General features: G+C 35.9%; 1 protein-coding gene across 1 annotated transcript in view; it reads right to left on the minus strand.

Annotated features, from left to right (window-relative positions):
* NPAT (nuclear protein, coactivator of histone transcription) overlaps positions 1-18,211 on the minus strand; it is a 53,496-nt gene that overhangs the window by 34,107 nt on the left and 1,178 nt on the right. The window contains exon 2 of the mRNA XM_030836278.3: positions 3,428-3,546. Coding sequence (XP_030692138.1) covers positions 3,428-3,546 — 119 coding nt within the window. The remainder of the gene's footprint in view (positions 1-3,427; positions 3,547-18,211) is intronic.

Consider the following 18,211-nt stretch of genomic DNA (forward strand, 5'->3'; position numbering starts at 1 on the left):
GATACAGTTTCCCAGATGAACAAAGCCAAAGGAGTTCATCACCACTAAACTGACCCTATAAGTAATGTTTAAAGGGACTTCTTTAAATGGAAAAGAAAAGGCCAAAACTAGAAATAAGAAAATTATGAAAGAAAAATATCTCACCGGTAGAGTCAAATACATAGTAAAGGTAGTGGATCACCCACTATAAAGCTAGTATGAAGGTTATATACGGTCTACAAGAGACTCGGTTGTTCAAATCTAAAGACACACAAAGAGTAAAAATGAAGAGATGGAAAAATATTCCATGCAAATGGAAATGAAAAGAAAGCTGGGGTAGCAATACTTGTATCAGATAAAACAGACTTTAAAACAAAAACAAAGAAAGGCATTTCATAATGATAAAGTGATCAATGATATTTTAAGTGGGTGCTACTTTAACAAAAATCAGCTATTGTCAATAAACCAATTCAACACAAGCAAATCTGATACCGGACTGCAAGTTAATGTTAAGAATGTGATTACGGGTTTCCCTGGTGGTGCAGTGGTTGAGAGTCCGCCTGCCGATGCGGGGGACGTGGGTTCGTGCCCCGGTCCGGGGGGATCCCACGTGCTGCGGAGCGGCTGGGCCCGTGGGCCATGGCCGCTGGGCCTGCGCGTCCGGAGCCTGTGCTCCGCAACGGGAGAGGCCACAGTGGAGAGAGGCCCGCGTACCGCAAAAAAAAAAAAAAAAAAGTCTATTAAAAAGTTTATTGAGTACTTTTCTCTGAATACCCTCATTCTTTAAAATTATTGTCATTAAATAAATGAAGAGCCCAACAGTATCAAATCATTTGCAGTGAAGATCCAAAATCCCTGAAACTGTTGGGATCATATGGGTTATTTAATTTTTAAAAGCAGTTTAATGTTCACAAGAAAATTGAGAGGAAGGTACAGAGATTCTCCATAAACTCCTGCTCCAACAAATGCAATGCCCCACCTATTATCAGCATCACTCCCAAATGTGTATTAAATTTTAGTTTTTTTCAGATTTTGAGATAATGCCTATTATACCTGGACATAAACTGTGTATTATGTAATAACTCCTGTGGGGTTGGGGCAGCATCCCACAATCTAAAATTAACATTTCTACAACTAAGTGGATAAATAGTTAGAGAGTGGGATTTTTAAAACTATAAATATCAGTTCAGATTAGGTCCTGCTGCCAAAAGAGTTGTGGATCTGGATCACTCTTGTAAAATGTTATCATCAATTTGCTGATGCTGAGTGTGCACCTGGTAGATATTCAGTAAATTAGGAAAATCACTTCCTAATTCGTATCATAGTGAAAGCTGAATACAGTAAGTCCCTTATATATGAATGAGTCCCATTCCAAGAGCGCATTCGTTAAGTCCAACAAAGTTAGCCTAGGTACCCAACTAACACAATCAGCTATACAGTACTGTATTGTAATAGGTTTATAATACTTTTCACACAAATAATACATAAAAAACAAACACAAAAAATAAAGAAAACATTTTTAATCTTACAGTACAGTACCTTGAAAAGTACAGTAGTACAGTACAATAGCTGGCACACAGGGCTGGCTTGAGTCAAAAGGCAAGAAGAGTTACTGACTGGAGGAGGGAGAGGAGATGGGAGATGGTTGAGCTGAAGGATCATCAGCAATAGGAGACAGAGGGCAAACTACAATTTCACTCACGCCTGACGTTGATGGCACAGGTTCTGGTTCCTTGCTGGATTCAATTCCATCTATCCTCTTGAAAAAACGATCCAGTGATGTCTGGGTAGTAGCATTTCGCATCTTGGAAAGTTTGCAATTTGAAGGTTCCTATGTAGGGGACTTACTCTATTTCCCCTAGGCAGACACAGGGCTTTCTGTGTCACATCGTTAGCCATCCCCCTTAAATGAATGGATTAGATGTAGTTTCTGTTTATTCTTGAAAAAACTATGTGAACAACAATAGGATGTAAATAGTACCTTGCAGATCAGACATAGTCAGTAAATGGCCATTTCAAAACAAAAACAAACAAAAAACTTGTTGGGATTTTGACTGTAATGAATGTATAGATCAAAATTTGGAGAATGGACATTTAACAATATTGAGTTGCTCATTCCATGAACACAGTGTATCTTTCTTTCTATTCAAGTCTTTTGATTTCTTTCATGTAGATTTTAGCATACAGATTTTACGCATATTTTGTTAGATATATTAACTATTTTATTTTTGTTTGTTTATTGGGTGCTACTATAAATGGTATTTTTTTTTAAATTCCACTTCCAATGGCTCATTGTAGGTATAAAGAAATATGATGGACTTTCGTACACTTTGTATCCTGTGACCTTGCTAAACTCCAGCAGTTTTGAATGTTTTTTTAGGTTTCCTCCGTAGATAATCATGTTGTCTGTGACAGCTGAAATGAATCTAAAGACCCATGTTTAAAATAAAATGACAGGGCTTCCCTGGCGGCGCAGTGGTTGAGAGTCCGCCTGCCGACGCATGGGACACGGGTTCGTGCCCTGGTCCGGGAAGATCCCACATGCCATGGAGCGGCTGGGCCCGTGAGCCATGGCCGCTAAGCCTGCGCGTCCAGAGCCTGTGCTCCGCAACGGGAGAGGCCACAACAGTGAGAGGCCCGTGTACCGCAAAATAAAATAAAATAAAATAAAATGACAAAATACCATTTCAAATAATGTAGTTCTAGCATATACCCATTAAATACCAAACAATGCTCTACTGGTCTAGTGATATTTAAAAAAGAGGTGACAACAAGATATCAAAATATGTTTCATATTTGTCTGAAGTAAGCAACTATAGGAAAAGCAAATATAGGAAAGATTGGACTGCTATATAATGCCATAGACCAGGTGGCTTGTTTCTCATTGTTCTGCAAGCTGGGAAATCCAAGATCAAGTTGGCAGATGATTTGGTTCCTGGTGAGGACCTATTTCCTGGCTTGTAGACATCCCCCTTCTTGATGTGTGTGCACGTGGAAATTTCTCTGTCTTTCACTTTTTAAATCCCATCATGAGGGTCCCAACTTCATATTCTAATCTAAACCTATTTACTTTCCAAAGGCCTTACCTCTAAATACCATCACACTGAGGGGTGGGGTTTCAATATACGAATTTTGGAGGGATATAAATATTTAGTCCATAACAGGCAGTAAACAAGTAAGCCCCAAAACAAGCAGTAGTGAAACTAATTAGAAATGAGGGTGTCATTTTGAAACTGACTCTCAAAGTTGGAATTCACTTCCCAGCTTAGACATAAATGTATGAAAAAAAGAGCTGGCCTTCTTTAGGTCTTTCCACCGATGCATGAATACAAACTATCAAAATTTCTGCCCATTTTGATTTTGCTAATGGGCTGATTTTTAAGACCATGTTTATAGTGTCTTATGTGGGTCAATGATGAAATATTTCCTTAAAGAACAAATCACTCACCAGTAAGCAGGCTGGGATAAAACCTTCATCTGTACAGTGTTCTGCATATTCTTTTAAATTTGAACTTTCCAAAATAAAAGCCTGGCAGGTAGAAGTAAGGTTCTCTTGTTGTAAGTAACCTAAAGGAAAAATAAAATGTAACTCAGTAATTTCAGTAAATGCTGAACTTTCAATTAAAACTGCTGTTGAAAATACTACAGCAGTTTCACATCATAAATGTAACTTCAAGTGAACATGACGGGATTCTACAGCCTTGCCTGAAACACCAGTTTGTGCTGCAGTACAAAGCAGAATTCATAAAATGACTGTTCGAAAAGAAAAACTCTAGCTAATATGCTATAAAGCCATAGTAAACAAAACAGTATGGTACTGGCATAAAAACAGACAAATAGATCAGGAGAACAGAATTGAGAGCCTAGAAAAAATCCACAGCATAAACGGTCAACTAAATTTGACAAGGAAGCCAAGAATACTCAATGGAAAAAAAAACCATCTGTTCAACAAATGGTGCTAGAAAAATTGGATATTCACATGTAAAAGAGTGAAACTAGACCCTTATCTTACACCACTCACAAAAATTAACTTGAAATGGATTAAAGACTTAAACATAAGACCTGAAAGCAAGAAACTCCTAGAAGAAAACAGGAAAAAAGCCCTTTGACATGGGTCTTGGCAGTGATTTTCTGGATTTGACACCTAATGCACAAGTTACAAAATAAAAAATAAACAAGTTGGAATATATCAAATTAAAAAGCTTCTGCACAGCAAAAGAAACCCATCAACAAAATGAAAAAACAACCTATGGAATGGGAAAAATATTTCCACATATCTATCTGATAAGGGGTTAATAACCCACATAAATAAAGAACTCATAAAATTCAAGAACAAGAAACCAAGTTATCCAATTCACCCTTGTGTACTGTTGGTGAGATTGAAAACTGATACAGCCACTACGGAAAACAGTATGGAGGATTCTCAAAAAATTAAAAATAGAACTACCATGTGATCCAGCAATTCCACTTCTGGGAATATATCCAAAGGAAAGAAAAAACATTATCTTGAAAAGATATCTGTGCCCCCTGTGTTCATAGCAGCATTATTTACAATAGCCAAGGCATGGAAACAACCTAAGTGTCCACTGATGAATGTATGGATAAATAAGTTGTGGTGTATATATACACACAATGGAGTATTATTCAGCCATTAATAAAAAAAAATGAAATCTTGGCATTTGGGACAACATGGATGGAACTTGAGAGTATTATGGTAAGTGAAATAACTTAGGCCAAGACAGACAAATGCTATATGATCTCACTCATATGTGGAATCTTAAAAACAAAAACAAAAAAACCCCAACTGAACTCACAGAAAAAGAGACCAGATTTGTGGTTACCAGAGGCAGGGGATGGAAGGAGGGGCAATCAGAAAACGGTGGTCAGAAGGTACAAGTTTCCAGTTACAAGATAAATACAGTTGACCCTTGAAGAATGCTGGGGCTAAGGGCATCGACCCGCCACACAGTCGAAAAATCCATGTATAACTATAGTTGGCCCTCCAAATCCGAGGTCCACATACGCAGATTCAACCAACTATGGTAGTGTGTGTTTGTTGAAAAAAAAATCCACATGTAAGTGGACCCGCACAGTTCAAATCTGTGTTGTTTAAGGGTCAACTGTAAATACTAGGTACTGTAAGTACACTGCAATATATTAAGTGATTATACTTAACACTGCTGTATGATATATATGAAAATTGTTAGGAGATTTAATCGATCCTAAGAGTTCTCATCACAAGGAAAAAAAATCTGTTTTTTTGCTTTCTCTTTTTATTGTAATTATGTGAGATGATAGAGGCGAACTGAACTTACTGCAGCAATCATTTCACAATATATATGTCAAACCATTATGCTGTACACCTTAAACTTATACAGTGATGCACATCAATTACATCTCAATAAAACTGGAAAAAACCAAAACTCCCAGAAACTCTAGCTAACCCAGAAAAATAAGGTGTTTGATAAAGTGCAATTACTGCACAGTAATGCTTACAGGAGAAACAATAAAGTAACAATAAATAACAAGAGAACCAATAAGTGATAAATGTTCTACTCCATAGCCTCCACATTAACTAGGTGAGTAGATGCTATAAATTAACTTATTGGATTATGAAAAAAATTACATTCTCTCAACATTGCAATTTACCTGTATATTTCACTTATTTGCCTAATGGTTTAAAAAAAAAATTGAAGAGAAGACCTACTTCGTATGAAATGTAAGAAAGGCACTCCTTTGCTTTTTAATTTCTGCCCTTTGGGAATCAAAGCATTAACTATTTCAACCAGAACTTTAATATTCACACCTAACTGACATTTATGAAACAATATCATGTACCAGTGCTTTGTACTTTCATATATATGAACACTGTCTTGACTAGCATCCTATCCTTGTTTATTTATTTCTTAGCATCACTGGGGTTCAACTAACCAACTCTATAAGCAGTAGTACAGCAGAAAAAGAACACTAGATAGGATATCAGGAGACCAGGTTCTTATTCTATCGTGTTAAAATAAGCATTGTGGCTTTGGGGAAAAAAAGCACTTAAATTCTTCCAGAGTAAGATACTTCATCTGTAAGGCATCACACCCGCCTTGACTTGTGAATCAAATCTGCTTAAGTTATTTCCTTGTGTAAAGCTGAAGGGCTCACATCATTTCCCACAGCTCTCAGGTTAAACTTCTAAATCCTGAGCAGTTTCAGCAGGAATGGAAGAGTAAGGACCTCCAAAAGTCCTCTCTTCTATAAAAGCAATGAGAACACTGGCACAAATTATTAAACTTTTACAGAACTCTGAAAATAATCGTCTTGCAAAAAGATCTGTGAGCATTTATTAAGAAAAATGGCTGAATGTCAGTAAGGACAATGAACACTGTGGCATTTTATCTTCCTCTATTCTCATGCTCATCTCTCCAACTGAGTGGTATACTTGAAAATCAACAGCCTGCAAATGCAGTGAAAACCAGCAGCCCAGTAGAAAACGGACAGATCAGATGAAGCTGGAATCTTTCCCAAGTCCCATTCCCAGAAACTGTCATTATTTGATTTGTGTGACAACTTCATGTAAAACCTCACTTGCATGGCTTGTCTTTGAATTGAATCAAAGTTCACCCTCTGTAAACCTTCTCCTTGGAGGTGTTTTTGTTAAATCAATCAGCAGAAACTGGTTAACACTACAGCTGCCTATGACAGAGATAATGGTAGGGACAAACAACAAGCTAAACAAACAAACAAACTCAAAAAGAAAAGCTGGGGAATGGGAAGTCTGTAGGGGGATTTTAAAAGCTCTGACATACTCCTGGGACACTAGAAGGCCATGTGCAAATGTAGGGTAGCATGTGTATTCAGAAAAGATCTGACAACCCTAAGCACTCACCTCTGGCTGACCATAAGCCTCTGACAAGCAGGAAGTGAAGGCTAAGGCAAAGCTGTCAAATGCTTAGCTGAATGTTGAAGCATACCCCAATGTACACACAGCCCCCTAGCAAACAGTGGGAGATTTACTGACTCCAAGCATTTAAGAAAATCATTGTCCAATCATAGAATATAAACTCAAAGAATATAGACTTTACATAATTAGTTCAGGAGACTAATCGTTAAAAAAAAACTGCTAAACAACAACAAGGAGCAATAACAAACATGAAGGAGGGAGGTGAATCAGATTACAAGAGTTGTCACATTCTACCACTATACCAATTGAAAACTTTTAAAGTTCTCAATTTTCAATAAAGAAATTATGAGACATGCAGAAAAACAAGAAAGTATGGCTAATAAACAAGGGGGAAAATGTACGGTCAGTAGAAACTGTCACTAAGGAAGCCAAGGCACTAGACTTAAAACTTTCAGCTTTTTAAAATAAGGTCAGAGAACTAAAGAAAACTATATCTAAATAGCTAAACAAAATTATGAGAACATCTATGAAAAAGAAATAAAAGAGAAAGAAATTAAAAGAAAAAAACCATGTAGAAATTCTAGAGTTGAAAACAAAAAACATAATAACTGAAGTACAAAATTTGCCAATAAATAGCAGATTTGAGGAGAAAGATCAAAGAATCAGTGCACTTGAACATAGATCAAATGAGATTATCTAGTATGAGGAACACAAACAAAAAAAGAATGACGAAAGTGAACAGTCTCAGAGACCTGTGAAACTTTTTCAAATGTACCAACATAAGCATATGTTCTGGGGGTCCCAGAAGGAACTGAGAGACAGAAAAGGGTAGAAAGAATATTTGAAGAAATATTGGGCTGAGAACACCCCAAATTTTAGGAAACTATAATCAATCTACTTATTCAGGAAACCCAAAAAACTACAAGTAAGATAAACTCAAAGAGATCCATAGCTAGACATATCGTAAATTGCCAAGAGAGAATCTTGAAAGTGGAAAGAGAAATGGCTTATAACATACAAGGGATCCTCTATAAGATTAACAGCTGAGTTCTCATTAGAAACCATGAAGGCCAGAGGCAGTGAGATGACATATTAAAAGTGCTGACAGGAAAAAGTCAACCAAGAATTCTATTATCTAGCATGACTTCTTCAAAATTAAGAAACTAAGATAGTCCCAGATTAAAAACACTGAAATAATCTGCTGCTAACAGACTTGCCCTATATGAAATATTAAAGGGAGTCCTTCAGACTAAAATGAAAGTCAAATCCACACTAAAATATTAACGAAAAATGGTAAAGGTAACTACACAGGCAAGAATAAAATAGTATAAATGATATTTGTTTGTAATCCTTTTTCTCCTCTCTGCTTTAAAAGACAACTGCAGGAACTTCCCTGGCGCTCCAGTGGTTAAGACTCTGTGCTTCCAATGCAGGGGGCGTGGGTTCCATCCCTGGTTGGGGAACTAAGATCCCACACGCTATGTGGCCAAATAAAAAATAAATTAATTAATTAAAAAGGGGGAAAATGTTCAAAAAAAAAAAACCAAACAACTGCATACAGCAACAATTATAAATCTGTCTTGATGGGCCTACAATATATGAAGATGTAATTTATATTATTTTAACAGCAAAAAGAAGGGGAAAGGGAATGGAATTATAAAGGTGCAAAATTTTTAATATACTATTGAAACTAAGTTGATATTAATCCAAATAGAATTGTTTTAAGTTAACTGTAATCGCTAAGCAATCATGAAGAAAATAACTTAAACATAAAAAATAAAAAGGAAACAATGAAATTAGAATGTTAAACTGGATCTACTCAATACAAAAAAGGCAGTACTAGAGGAATAGCAGAACAAAAAAAAATAAGATGTATAGACTACAAATAATTAAATGGCAGACAAAATCCACATCTAATCAGTAATTACATTTAATGGCAATGGATTAAGCACCTAATTAAAAGGCAGAGACTCACAGAATGAATAAAAATATGATCCAACTATATGTTCTTGACAATAGACATACTTTAGATTAAAGACACAAATTAGTTGAAAATAAAAGGATGGAAAAAGATACACCATCCAGACAGTAACCTAATGACAGCTGGAGAGGCTACACCAGTATTAGACAAAGTGGACATTAAGACAAGTGAACGTCGTATTCAATGATGAAAGACTCAAAGCTTTCCCCACAAGATCAAGGACAAGACAAAGATGCCTGCTCTTGCCACTTCTATGCAACACTGTACTGAAAGTTCTAGCCTGGTCAAGACATCATCTAATCTGAAAATAGAGATATTTGACTCCTTCCTTTCCAATCTGGATGCTTGTTATTTCAATTTCTCTCCTAATTGCCCAGTCTTTAATAAATGAAAAAAGACTGAAATCATACTGAGTATGGAATTAAATGAGAAATCAGAAACAATGGGAAATTCACAAATATGTGGAAATCAAACACTCTCCTAAATAATCAAAGGGTCAGAGAATATATAAATAAGTAGAAAATATTTTAAGATAAATGCAAACAAAAATACAATATACCAAAACTTATGGGATGCAGCTAAAGCATTGCTTATTTGTATACTTATAGCTATAAATACCTGTATTAAAAAGATGAAAGACCTCAAATCCATAACCTATCCTTGCACTTTAAGAAACTAGAAATAGAGCAAACTAAACCCAAAGGAAGCAGAGGGAAGGAAATAATGGATATTAGAGGGAAAAAAAAAAAAAGGAATAGAGAGTTAAAAAATAGAGAAAAATCAATGAAACCAAAAGTCAGTTCTGTTTCCAGAAGAGATGATGTCACATATAGAAAATTTTAAATGACTTCAGCAAGGCTGTGGGATACAAGATGCCTATACAGAAATCAACTGTATATCTATACACTTGCAATGAACAATCCAAAAATGAAATTAAGAAAACAATTCTATTTAAAATAACATTAAAAAGAATACTTAGAAATAAGTTTAACAAAATAAGAGTACACTAAAACTAGAAAACATTAAAAGACGTTAAATAAGACTAAATAAATGGGAAGATATCTTGGGTTCATGGACCCGAAGAATATCAATACTCCCAAAGTTGACCTACACACACAACACAATCCCTATCAAAACCCCACCTGCCTTTTTTGCAGAAATTAATAAACTGATCCTAAAATTTGTAAGGAAATACAAGGGACACAGAGTAGCAAAACAATCTCGAAAACAAAACAACTGGAGGACTCACATTTACCTATTTCAAAACATATTACAAAGCTATAGTAATCAAGATAACTGTGTACTGGCATAAGGATAGACATGTAGATCAGTTGAACAGAATTAACAGTCTAAGCTTTTATGGTCAATTGAGTTTTTAGAAAAGTACCACATCACTTCAATGGGGGAAAGAATAGTCTTTTCACAGCTGGTGCTGGGACAACTGGATAGCCACCAGTTGTCAAACTGAAGTTGGACCCTTTCTTCATGCTAAATACAAAAAGTAACTCAAAATGAATCAAAGACCTAAATATAAGAGCTAAAACTATAACTTTTAGAAAAAAGTCACAGGTGTAAATTTTTTTGACCTTAGATTAGATAATGGTTTCTTACATATGGCATCTAAAGAATAAGCAACCAAAGAAAAAAATAAACTGAACTTTATCAAAATTAAAAACTTTTGTACTTCCAAAGATACTATCAAGAAAGTGAAAAGACAACCAACAAAACGGAAGAAAATATTTGCAAATCATATATCTGATAAGGGACCAGAATACAGAATATATTAAAAAAACTCTTGCAAGACAATAATAACAAGACAAATAACCCAATTAAAAAATGCACAAAAGATCTGAACAGACCTTTCTCCAAAGAAGATACACAAACTGCTAATAAGCACACGAAAAGAGGCTCAACTTCGTTGGTCATTAGGAAAATGTAAAAGCAAAAGCACAATGAGATATACTAATTCATACCCATTAGGATACCTAGAATTAAAAGACAGACAGTAGTTAGTATTGGCAAAAATGTGGAGAAATTGGAAACCTCATATATTGCTGGTAGGAACATAAAATGGTACAGACACTTTTGAAAACCATATGTTAAGTTCTCAAAAATAGTAAACATAGAATTACCATACAACCAAGCTAATCCACTCCTAGGAATATATCTAAGAGAACTGAAATCATATGCCCAAACAAAACTTGTACACAAATGTTCACAGCAGCATTTTTAATAATAGCCCCAAAGTGGAAACAAGCTACTGTTCATCAATGGACAAACAAAATGTGGTATATCCATACAACAGAATATTATTCATCCATAAGAAGGAATTATCTATACTTGTTGAAACATTGATGAATCTTGAAAACACTGGTAAATTCAAGAAGTCAGACATAAAAGGCCACATACTGTATAATCATATTTACATGAAATGTCCAGAACAGGCAAATCTATAGACAGAAAGTAAATTACTAGTTGCCAGAAGATGTGAAAAGGGAGAAATTGGGAGTGACTGTTAACGAGTATGGGGTTTCTTTCCGGGGTGATAAAATGTTCTGGAATTAAGATAATGGTGATGGTAGCACAACATGTACTAAAAACTACTGAAATTTACACCCTGTGGTATGTGAATTATATCTCAATGAGAAAAAATCCTATATTCTTAATATGTCATATGAGGCTCTACTTGTTTTATATCCTAATTTCCTCTTTAGCCTTATGTCTTGTCATTCCGTCTTTCCTAGCCAAACCGGTCTTTCAATTTCATGAATACATGAATGCTTTTTTTAAAAACTGAAATATAGTTGATTTACAATATTGTGTTAATTTCTGCTGTACAGCAAAGTGATTCAGTTATACATAAATAAACACACACACACACACACACACACACACATTTAAAACATTCTTTTCCATTATGGTTATCACAGGATATTGAATATAGTTCCCTGTGCTGTATGGTAGCACCTTGTTGTTTATACAACAATCTCTCAATCCATCCTCTCCTCCCCCCTGCAACCACAAGTCTGTTCTCTATGTCTGAGAGTATTTCTGTTCTGTAAATAGGTTCATTTGTGTCATACTTTAGATTCCACATATAAGTGATATCATATGGTATTTGCCTTTCTCTTTTTTACTTACTTTACTTAGTATGATAATCTCCAAGTCCATCCATGTTGCTGCAAACGGCATTATTTCATTCTTTCTTATGGCTGAGTAGTATTCCATTGTATACACGTACCACATCTTTATCCAGTCATCTGTTGATGGACATTTAGGTTGTTTCCATGTCTTGGCTATTGTGAATAGTGCTGCTATGAACATACAGGTATATGTATCTTTTTGAATTATCGTTTTGTCTGTTTATATGCCCTGGAGTGGGAGACTGCTGGATCATATGGCAACTTTAATTTTAGTTGAGGAACCTCCATACTGTTTTCCATAGTGGCTGCACCAACTTATTATATTCTCACCAACAGTGTAGGAGGGTTCCCTTTTTTCCACACCCTCTCCAACATTTGTTATTTGTAGACTTTTTAATATGGCTATTCTGACTGCTGTGAAGTGGTACTTCATTGTAGTTTTGATTTCTATTTAATAATTACTGATGTTGAGCATGTTTTCAATACATAAATGCTCTTATTTCAAGGCTACTGTATACTTTATTGCCTTTGCTTGGGCAGCTTATCTTTTCTTAGCCTAGCTACTTCCAACTCATTCTTTTTTTTTTTCCTTTTCTTTTTTTTCCAACTCATTCTTCAGGTCTACTGTAATTATCACTTCCTCAGAGAATCTTTTTTTGAATTCCCTATGTACCGAAATCCTATTACTGGATACTAGATTCCCTTTGTAGTATATTTACCTTGGTGTTGGTATAATAGTTAATAACTACTAAGGCAATTATTACTAAGGTCTTTCCCAACTTTAAAATTATAAAGGTCTACCCTCTTCACCTGGAATGATATCTTCAACCAGGCCCTTCAAGTCAAAAAATTGAGAGGGCCTACAAAGTTATTATATATGAGCATTATAAAAAGAAAAGGGCAAGGAAATTGTCATCCTATTTTAGGGAATGCCCTACCTGGGATTTGGGAACAAATTCACCAGTTTGTACTCATAGTTGATGAATCAGTTTTCCAACCTCTTGCTAATCAATGCTACAGGGAGAAACAAACATACAAAAAAAAACAACCAAAGACATTGTCGTTTGGAGTGTGAGAAAGCATTTAGAAATCAGAAGAAAACTTTCACTTCAGATACTACCACTTCAATATCCCCTTCACTGAAAATATAAAATCACTTTCAATGTGGATCAAAGATAGACTGCTATTTTCCTTGGTTTTTCATTTTTCACAAATAAACAACCCAATATAAACCCCAATAAAACTATAGCCAGCTGAAAAGAAATCATTTTTTATGACTGGCTTTCTAACAGTTACATTATTTGGAATAAGTAAGTCAGCTGCCACTAGGATTTCATGAAGTTAGAATTTTAAATGTCTATAAATCACTAGAATCATTCATGGAATCAGGGCAGTTGGAGCTTTTTCTTTACATGCTTCAAGACTTAAATTGAAGACCCCAAACAGTTTCTTTTCATGGTAGAAAGTTTCAAAAGTACTAATCACCCCAGACATATTGACAATCACTTGGGACTTCTAACAGCTGGTGCTATGAAATCTAATTCCTTAAAGTAGATTTGCTTTTTTCTAGACCAAGTATTCTCAAAACGCATGACATAGTCCCAAGGGGGTGAAAATTGGTACTGGGGAGGAAGGGGAATGAATAAAATATAACTCTTTTTATGCATAAATCACAGATATACATACAATATATAAACAGTGTATTTGTAACATTAAAATCTCATGCAAGGGGCAATTAGGGGAAAAAAAAGTCTAAAAATACTTCCTAAGGGTATGATAACGAAATAGAGGTTGAGAAATGCTGCCCAAGACAGAATATAGTGATATACAGTTAACCTTTCTAGAAAAATATGGTGGTAATTCCCTGGTGGTCCAGTGGTTAGGACTCCGTGCTTTCACTGCCGAGGGTTGGGGAATTAGCGGCGCAGCCAAAAAAAAAAAAAGGAATCAATGAAGACCAGATAGTTTTTGGCTTCTTGTAAGATATTATACTTTTGTATAGTATACATTTGAGAAAAGCCTTTGTTAAAAGGCTAGATTGCTTCTACAACAGTGTTTAAAAGTTATGATACATTTTTAAATAGCAATATCTGATATAACTCTTCTGCTCTTCAAAAAACTTCCCACCTTTGGGCTATCCAGAATTCCCATTTTGGATTAGACTTGATGTATTCTGCTTTACTTTAGTCTGGGAAGTTCCAAAATAATGTGGTAAAGCAACAGTTGATTGCTTTCATGCTCATTTATTATTACACTTACAGTTAACCAGTTATTTGCCTACGAAAAGCTTATTTATCATCATTAAGTACCTGATTGTAACCAATTCTCAATCAGAATAATGGGGGAAATTTTAGGTACAAATTATTCTAAATCTAAAATGTTACAATGAAAATACACAATAGGGGCCAATTATCTTTTATTACAATAATACAAATAGTTACTCTTCAATCAAAATTAGTTTAATTTGTTTCTCCTTTTTATTCCTTAAAAAAATCTTTAGGGCTTCCCTGGTGGCGCAGTGGTTGAGAGTCCGCCTGACGATGCAGGGGACGCGGGTTCGTGCCCCGGTCTGGGGGGATCCCACGTGCCGCGGAGCGGCTGGGCCCGTGAGCCGTGGCCGCTGAGCGTGCGCGTCCGGAGCCTGTGCTCCACAACGGGAGAGGCCACAGCAGTGAGAGGCCCGCGTACCACAAAAAAAAAAAAAAAAAAAAAAAAAAAAAAAACTTTAAAATAACTACATCTTTTGTGTAAACTTACTGAACAATGTTCAAATAGGTAATTTGAATGTCCTTTTTTCTTAATATTGTCTTCTGCCTGCTTTTCAGTGGCGGTAGTAATGAGTAACAAATAGACTGAAGGGAAAACATAATTGAAAAAGAGAAGGAAAGACAAAATCCTAGCTATATCTAGGGTTTTTGAATTTTAGGACCTAGGATGCCAACAGTCTGCCCTCTCTTCTTCCTATTTATAGAGAGGGAAAGATAAAGAGAGATACACCTGATGAAGAAAGCAAGAGACAGCAAACCTCCCTACCTGAAAATATTTCCTTCACATATTCTAATAATTTCCCCCAAATATCAGTAGTTTAAGATCTTTAAAAAATGTAAATAATTCTTGGGAAGACTTAACTTGCAGTGCTTTATACTTAACTTGCAGTGCTTTATATTACTAGATCCACAAATAACAAAGAAAATCTCTCTATAAAGAAGCTATAATCTACAAGGACCCAAAAGATATACATGCAAATAACTGTAATATAAGGAAAGGTGGTAAGACAATTGGAGTTACTTCATAGGGGCTAGAGAAAGTATTAACAGACTGGGGAATACTATGCATGTTTCAAGGAAGAGACAAATAGTGAAGGACAGTAGGGGAATCCCAACGAAGCTGATGGAAAGCACATATGGAGCATGTTTGAAGAACATGCCTGTTTTGGATGAAGAACTAGGTATATGATGGAGAACAGCTGGAAATACAGCTGAAAAGACAGAATGGGTAAGGACCATAAAATGTTGTAAATGTCAGCAATGACATATTATTATGAATAAATAACAGAATCTGAATAAACAATCTGAAAAAAATGACAGATATTATTCCGTACAAAGGGGAAGGTCATGATCACAGCTACACTTTTGTAAATATTTATTAAATATCTACGTCTTAGTGATATAAAGGTGAATAGAACCAGTGGCTCTTCAACTTTCAGAGGTATGGCAGTCCTGGTTGTTTGCCTTCAAATCTACTCTTCCTGTTTCCCCTGCTCTGCCCTGTAGGACAGGAAACCTGAGCCCCTGCAGGCAATTTCCTGGGCTCCATGTCAGCTAGCTTCTGGTTGGGTTCAATCAATGGGAAGCACCAGTTGGAGATTGGAGGGCAGTTGGAAGCAGCCATGTTTTTTTCCTCCATTTCCTCTTTGCCATGGTAGAATCTCCTCTACTACTGCTCCCACACCAGACAAGTCTACCTTCCAGCTTCCACAGTGAAACCAGCCTCTGGGTTTCATCTCTCCTTGTCTTACTGATTATCAGAGTGGTTTCCTGCTGTTGCTACTCTCTGAGCTGGCTCATGTAAGCAGCTTGTCTTAGCTTTTCTATCACCAGTGTAACCAATTCCCTCATTAAATCCCTCCATGTTAAATACTCAGATTACTTTCAGTTTTCCTGAATGGATGCTGACTCACACAGGAAGGAACAAACATATTTGGGAATCTAAATAAGGTTCTGGATACTTTACCCATAAAAAAAATGCCCCACCTATACATTAAGTTTTATAGATAGTCTGGGGGCTCACAGAACTCTTGAAGCCTGTCCATTAATCCCAGATTAAGAATACTACATAGGACAAAAAAGTAAGTTTCATTTTGGTAAGGTGAAGTTCTATAGGTGAATGATGGTGATGGTTACAGAACAATGTGATTGTACTTAATGTCCCAGAACTGTAAAAATGACTAAAATGGTTAAATTTTGTTATGTTTTATTTTACCAAAAAAAAAAAAAAAGTAAGTAAACACAAAGCTACAATAAAACATGGTAAGAGTATGACAGAAGTAATCCACAATGCCATGAGAGCATGTAAGGAGAAAGTACTAACTGTACCTGCTGGAAAAAGTTTGAGAGATTACAATTGACCTGAACCTTGAATACAAGTGTACTAGGGGAGAAAAACATTGCAGGCAGAGAGAACAAAATACATAAGAAGAGTATCTGCAGAAACTGCAAGTCGTTTGGTATGCCTGGAGCATAGGGCCTATGTCGAAAAGTTGAGATCAAGCAAGAGAGATGGGTAGGATCAGTTCCACAGAGCACCTTGTATGACATACTAATAAAACCAAAACTGGTGGCCCAGAGGCAACAAACAACACTTTGATGTAGTTTGGCCTGTACAATATTTAAAGAAATTCCAGCAAGGAAATAGCTGGATGTAGCAGAGTAGCAAGGGCTATTTAAGTGGAGTAGTGAGGTACGAAAGCACAGTATGTTGAAGAATGAAAGCTAAGTGAGGAAATAGAGCAACTAAGTAGAGCTTATTCTTTGAATAAATCTGACTTGTGAAAGGATGACATAGATAGAGCATTAGATAGAATGTGAGGTGGGGTCTAGGAAAATGTTTTGGTGTGTGTGGGTAAGGGTAAAAAACCCAATTATGTAAACTCTAAGGGAAGAACTCTATTTTTAGCATTTGGCACAGTGCCTGGAACATACTACCACCCAAAGATTTGCTGAAAGGACATAATGAAGAAAAGGGGCCAACAATGAGAGGGGCTGAAGGAGTACTGAGAGGGAGGGAGTACTGACAGGAGGAGAAACATGAGCAAATAATAAAACTGTTAATATTTTAAGCCACTAAGTTGTGTGATCACAGATCTCCATGTTGATATGATAATGCTAAATGAAAAAAGCAAGAGTGGTGAGTGTGGGGAGATTTGCTTTTTTTGGTATTATTCTTTTGCACAACTTGAAATTTTTTAAGTGCACAACTCTTTCAACTTTCAGAATTGGAGGTGTAGTGTGAATGCTTTAGGCAGATTTTTGTAACAGTAAATAAGATGAATTGCAGGACCATATGAGAAGCCATGACAACAGTCCAAAAGAGAAGTAATGGGATGCATACTGCTAGGATTGGTGGCAATGAAAATGGAATGTGAATGACAAATAAGAATTTTAGGGTAAGAAACAATCTCTGTAGTTTTTATCCGTTTAAAAAAAAGGAGGAAGTCTAGGAGAGCAGCTGGTTTGTGGAGAATAAATACAAGTTTGGTGTAAATTATTCCAGTTAGAAAATCGTACTGCTTTCTTAAGACCAGTGGTTCGTGCCCTCCAGGAAACATGCTGGCAATATCTGGACACTTCTTTTATTCTCACGACTGGGTGGGGGTGGGGACTGGGTCCTGCTGGCATCTAATGGATAGAAGCCAGGGATGCTGATAAACATCCCACAATGCACAGGACAGCTACCCATAATAAAGTATGTCAATGTTATTGTGAACTTTGTGAAAGTCTACTTTGGATCTGTTTACATATAAGCCTAATTAATATAACAATTACAAGATAGCTAGCTTTTTCCTTAGATGATGTAGGTTAACTGTTGATATTCAGTTCTGATAAAGTGCACAAAAGATTAACCAAACATTAACAAAATATTAGTTTAAACTTAAGTCATTATTTTCTCCAAAAACATATGGTAGAACCATTACCTTCTAATGTTTTCTGCAAAATG

This window comes from Globicephala melas, chromosome 8 (assembly GCF_963455315.2).
Source record: "Globicephala melas chromosome 8, mGloMel1.2, whole genome shotgun sequence".
NCBI classification, from domain to species: Eukaryota; Metazoa; Chordata; class Mammalia; order Artiodactyla; family Delphinidae; genus Globicephala; species Globicephala melas.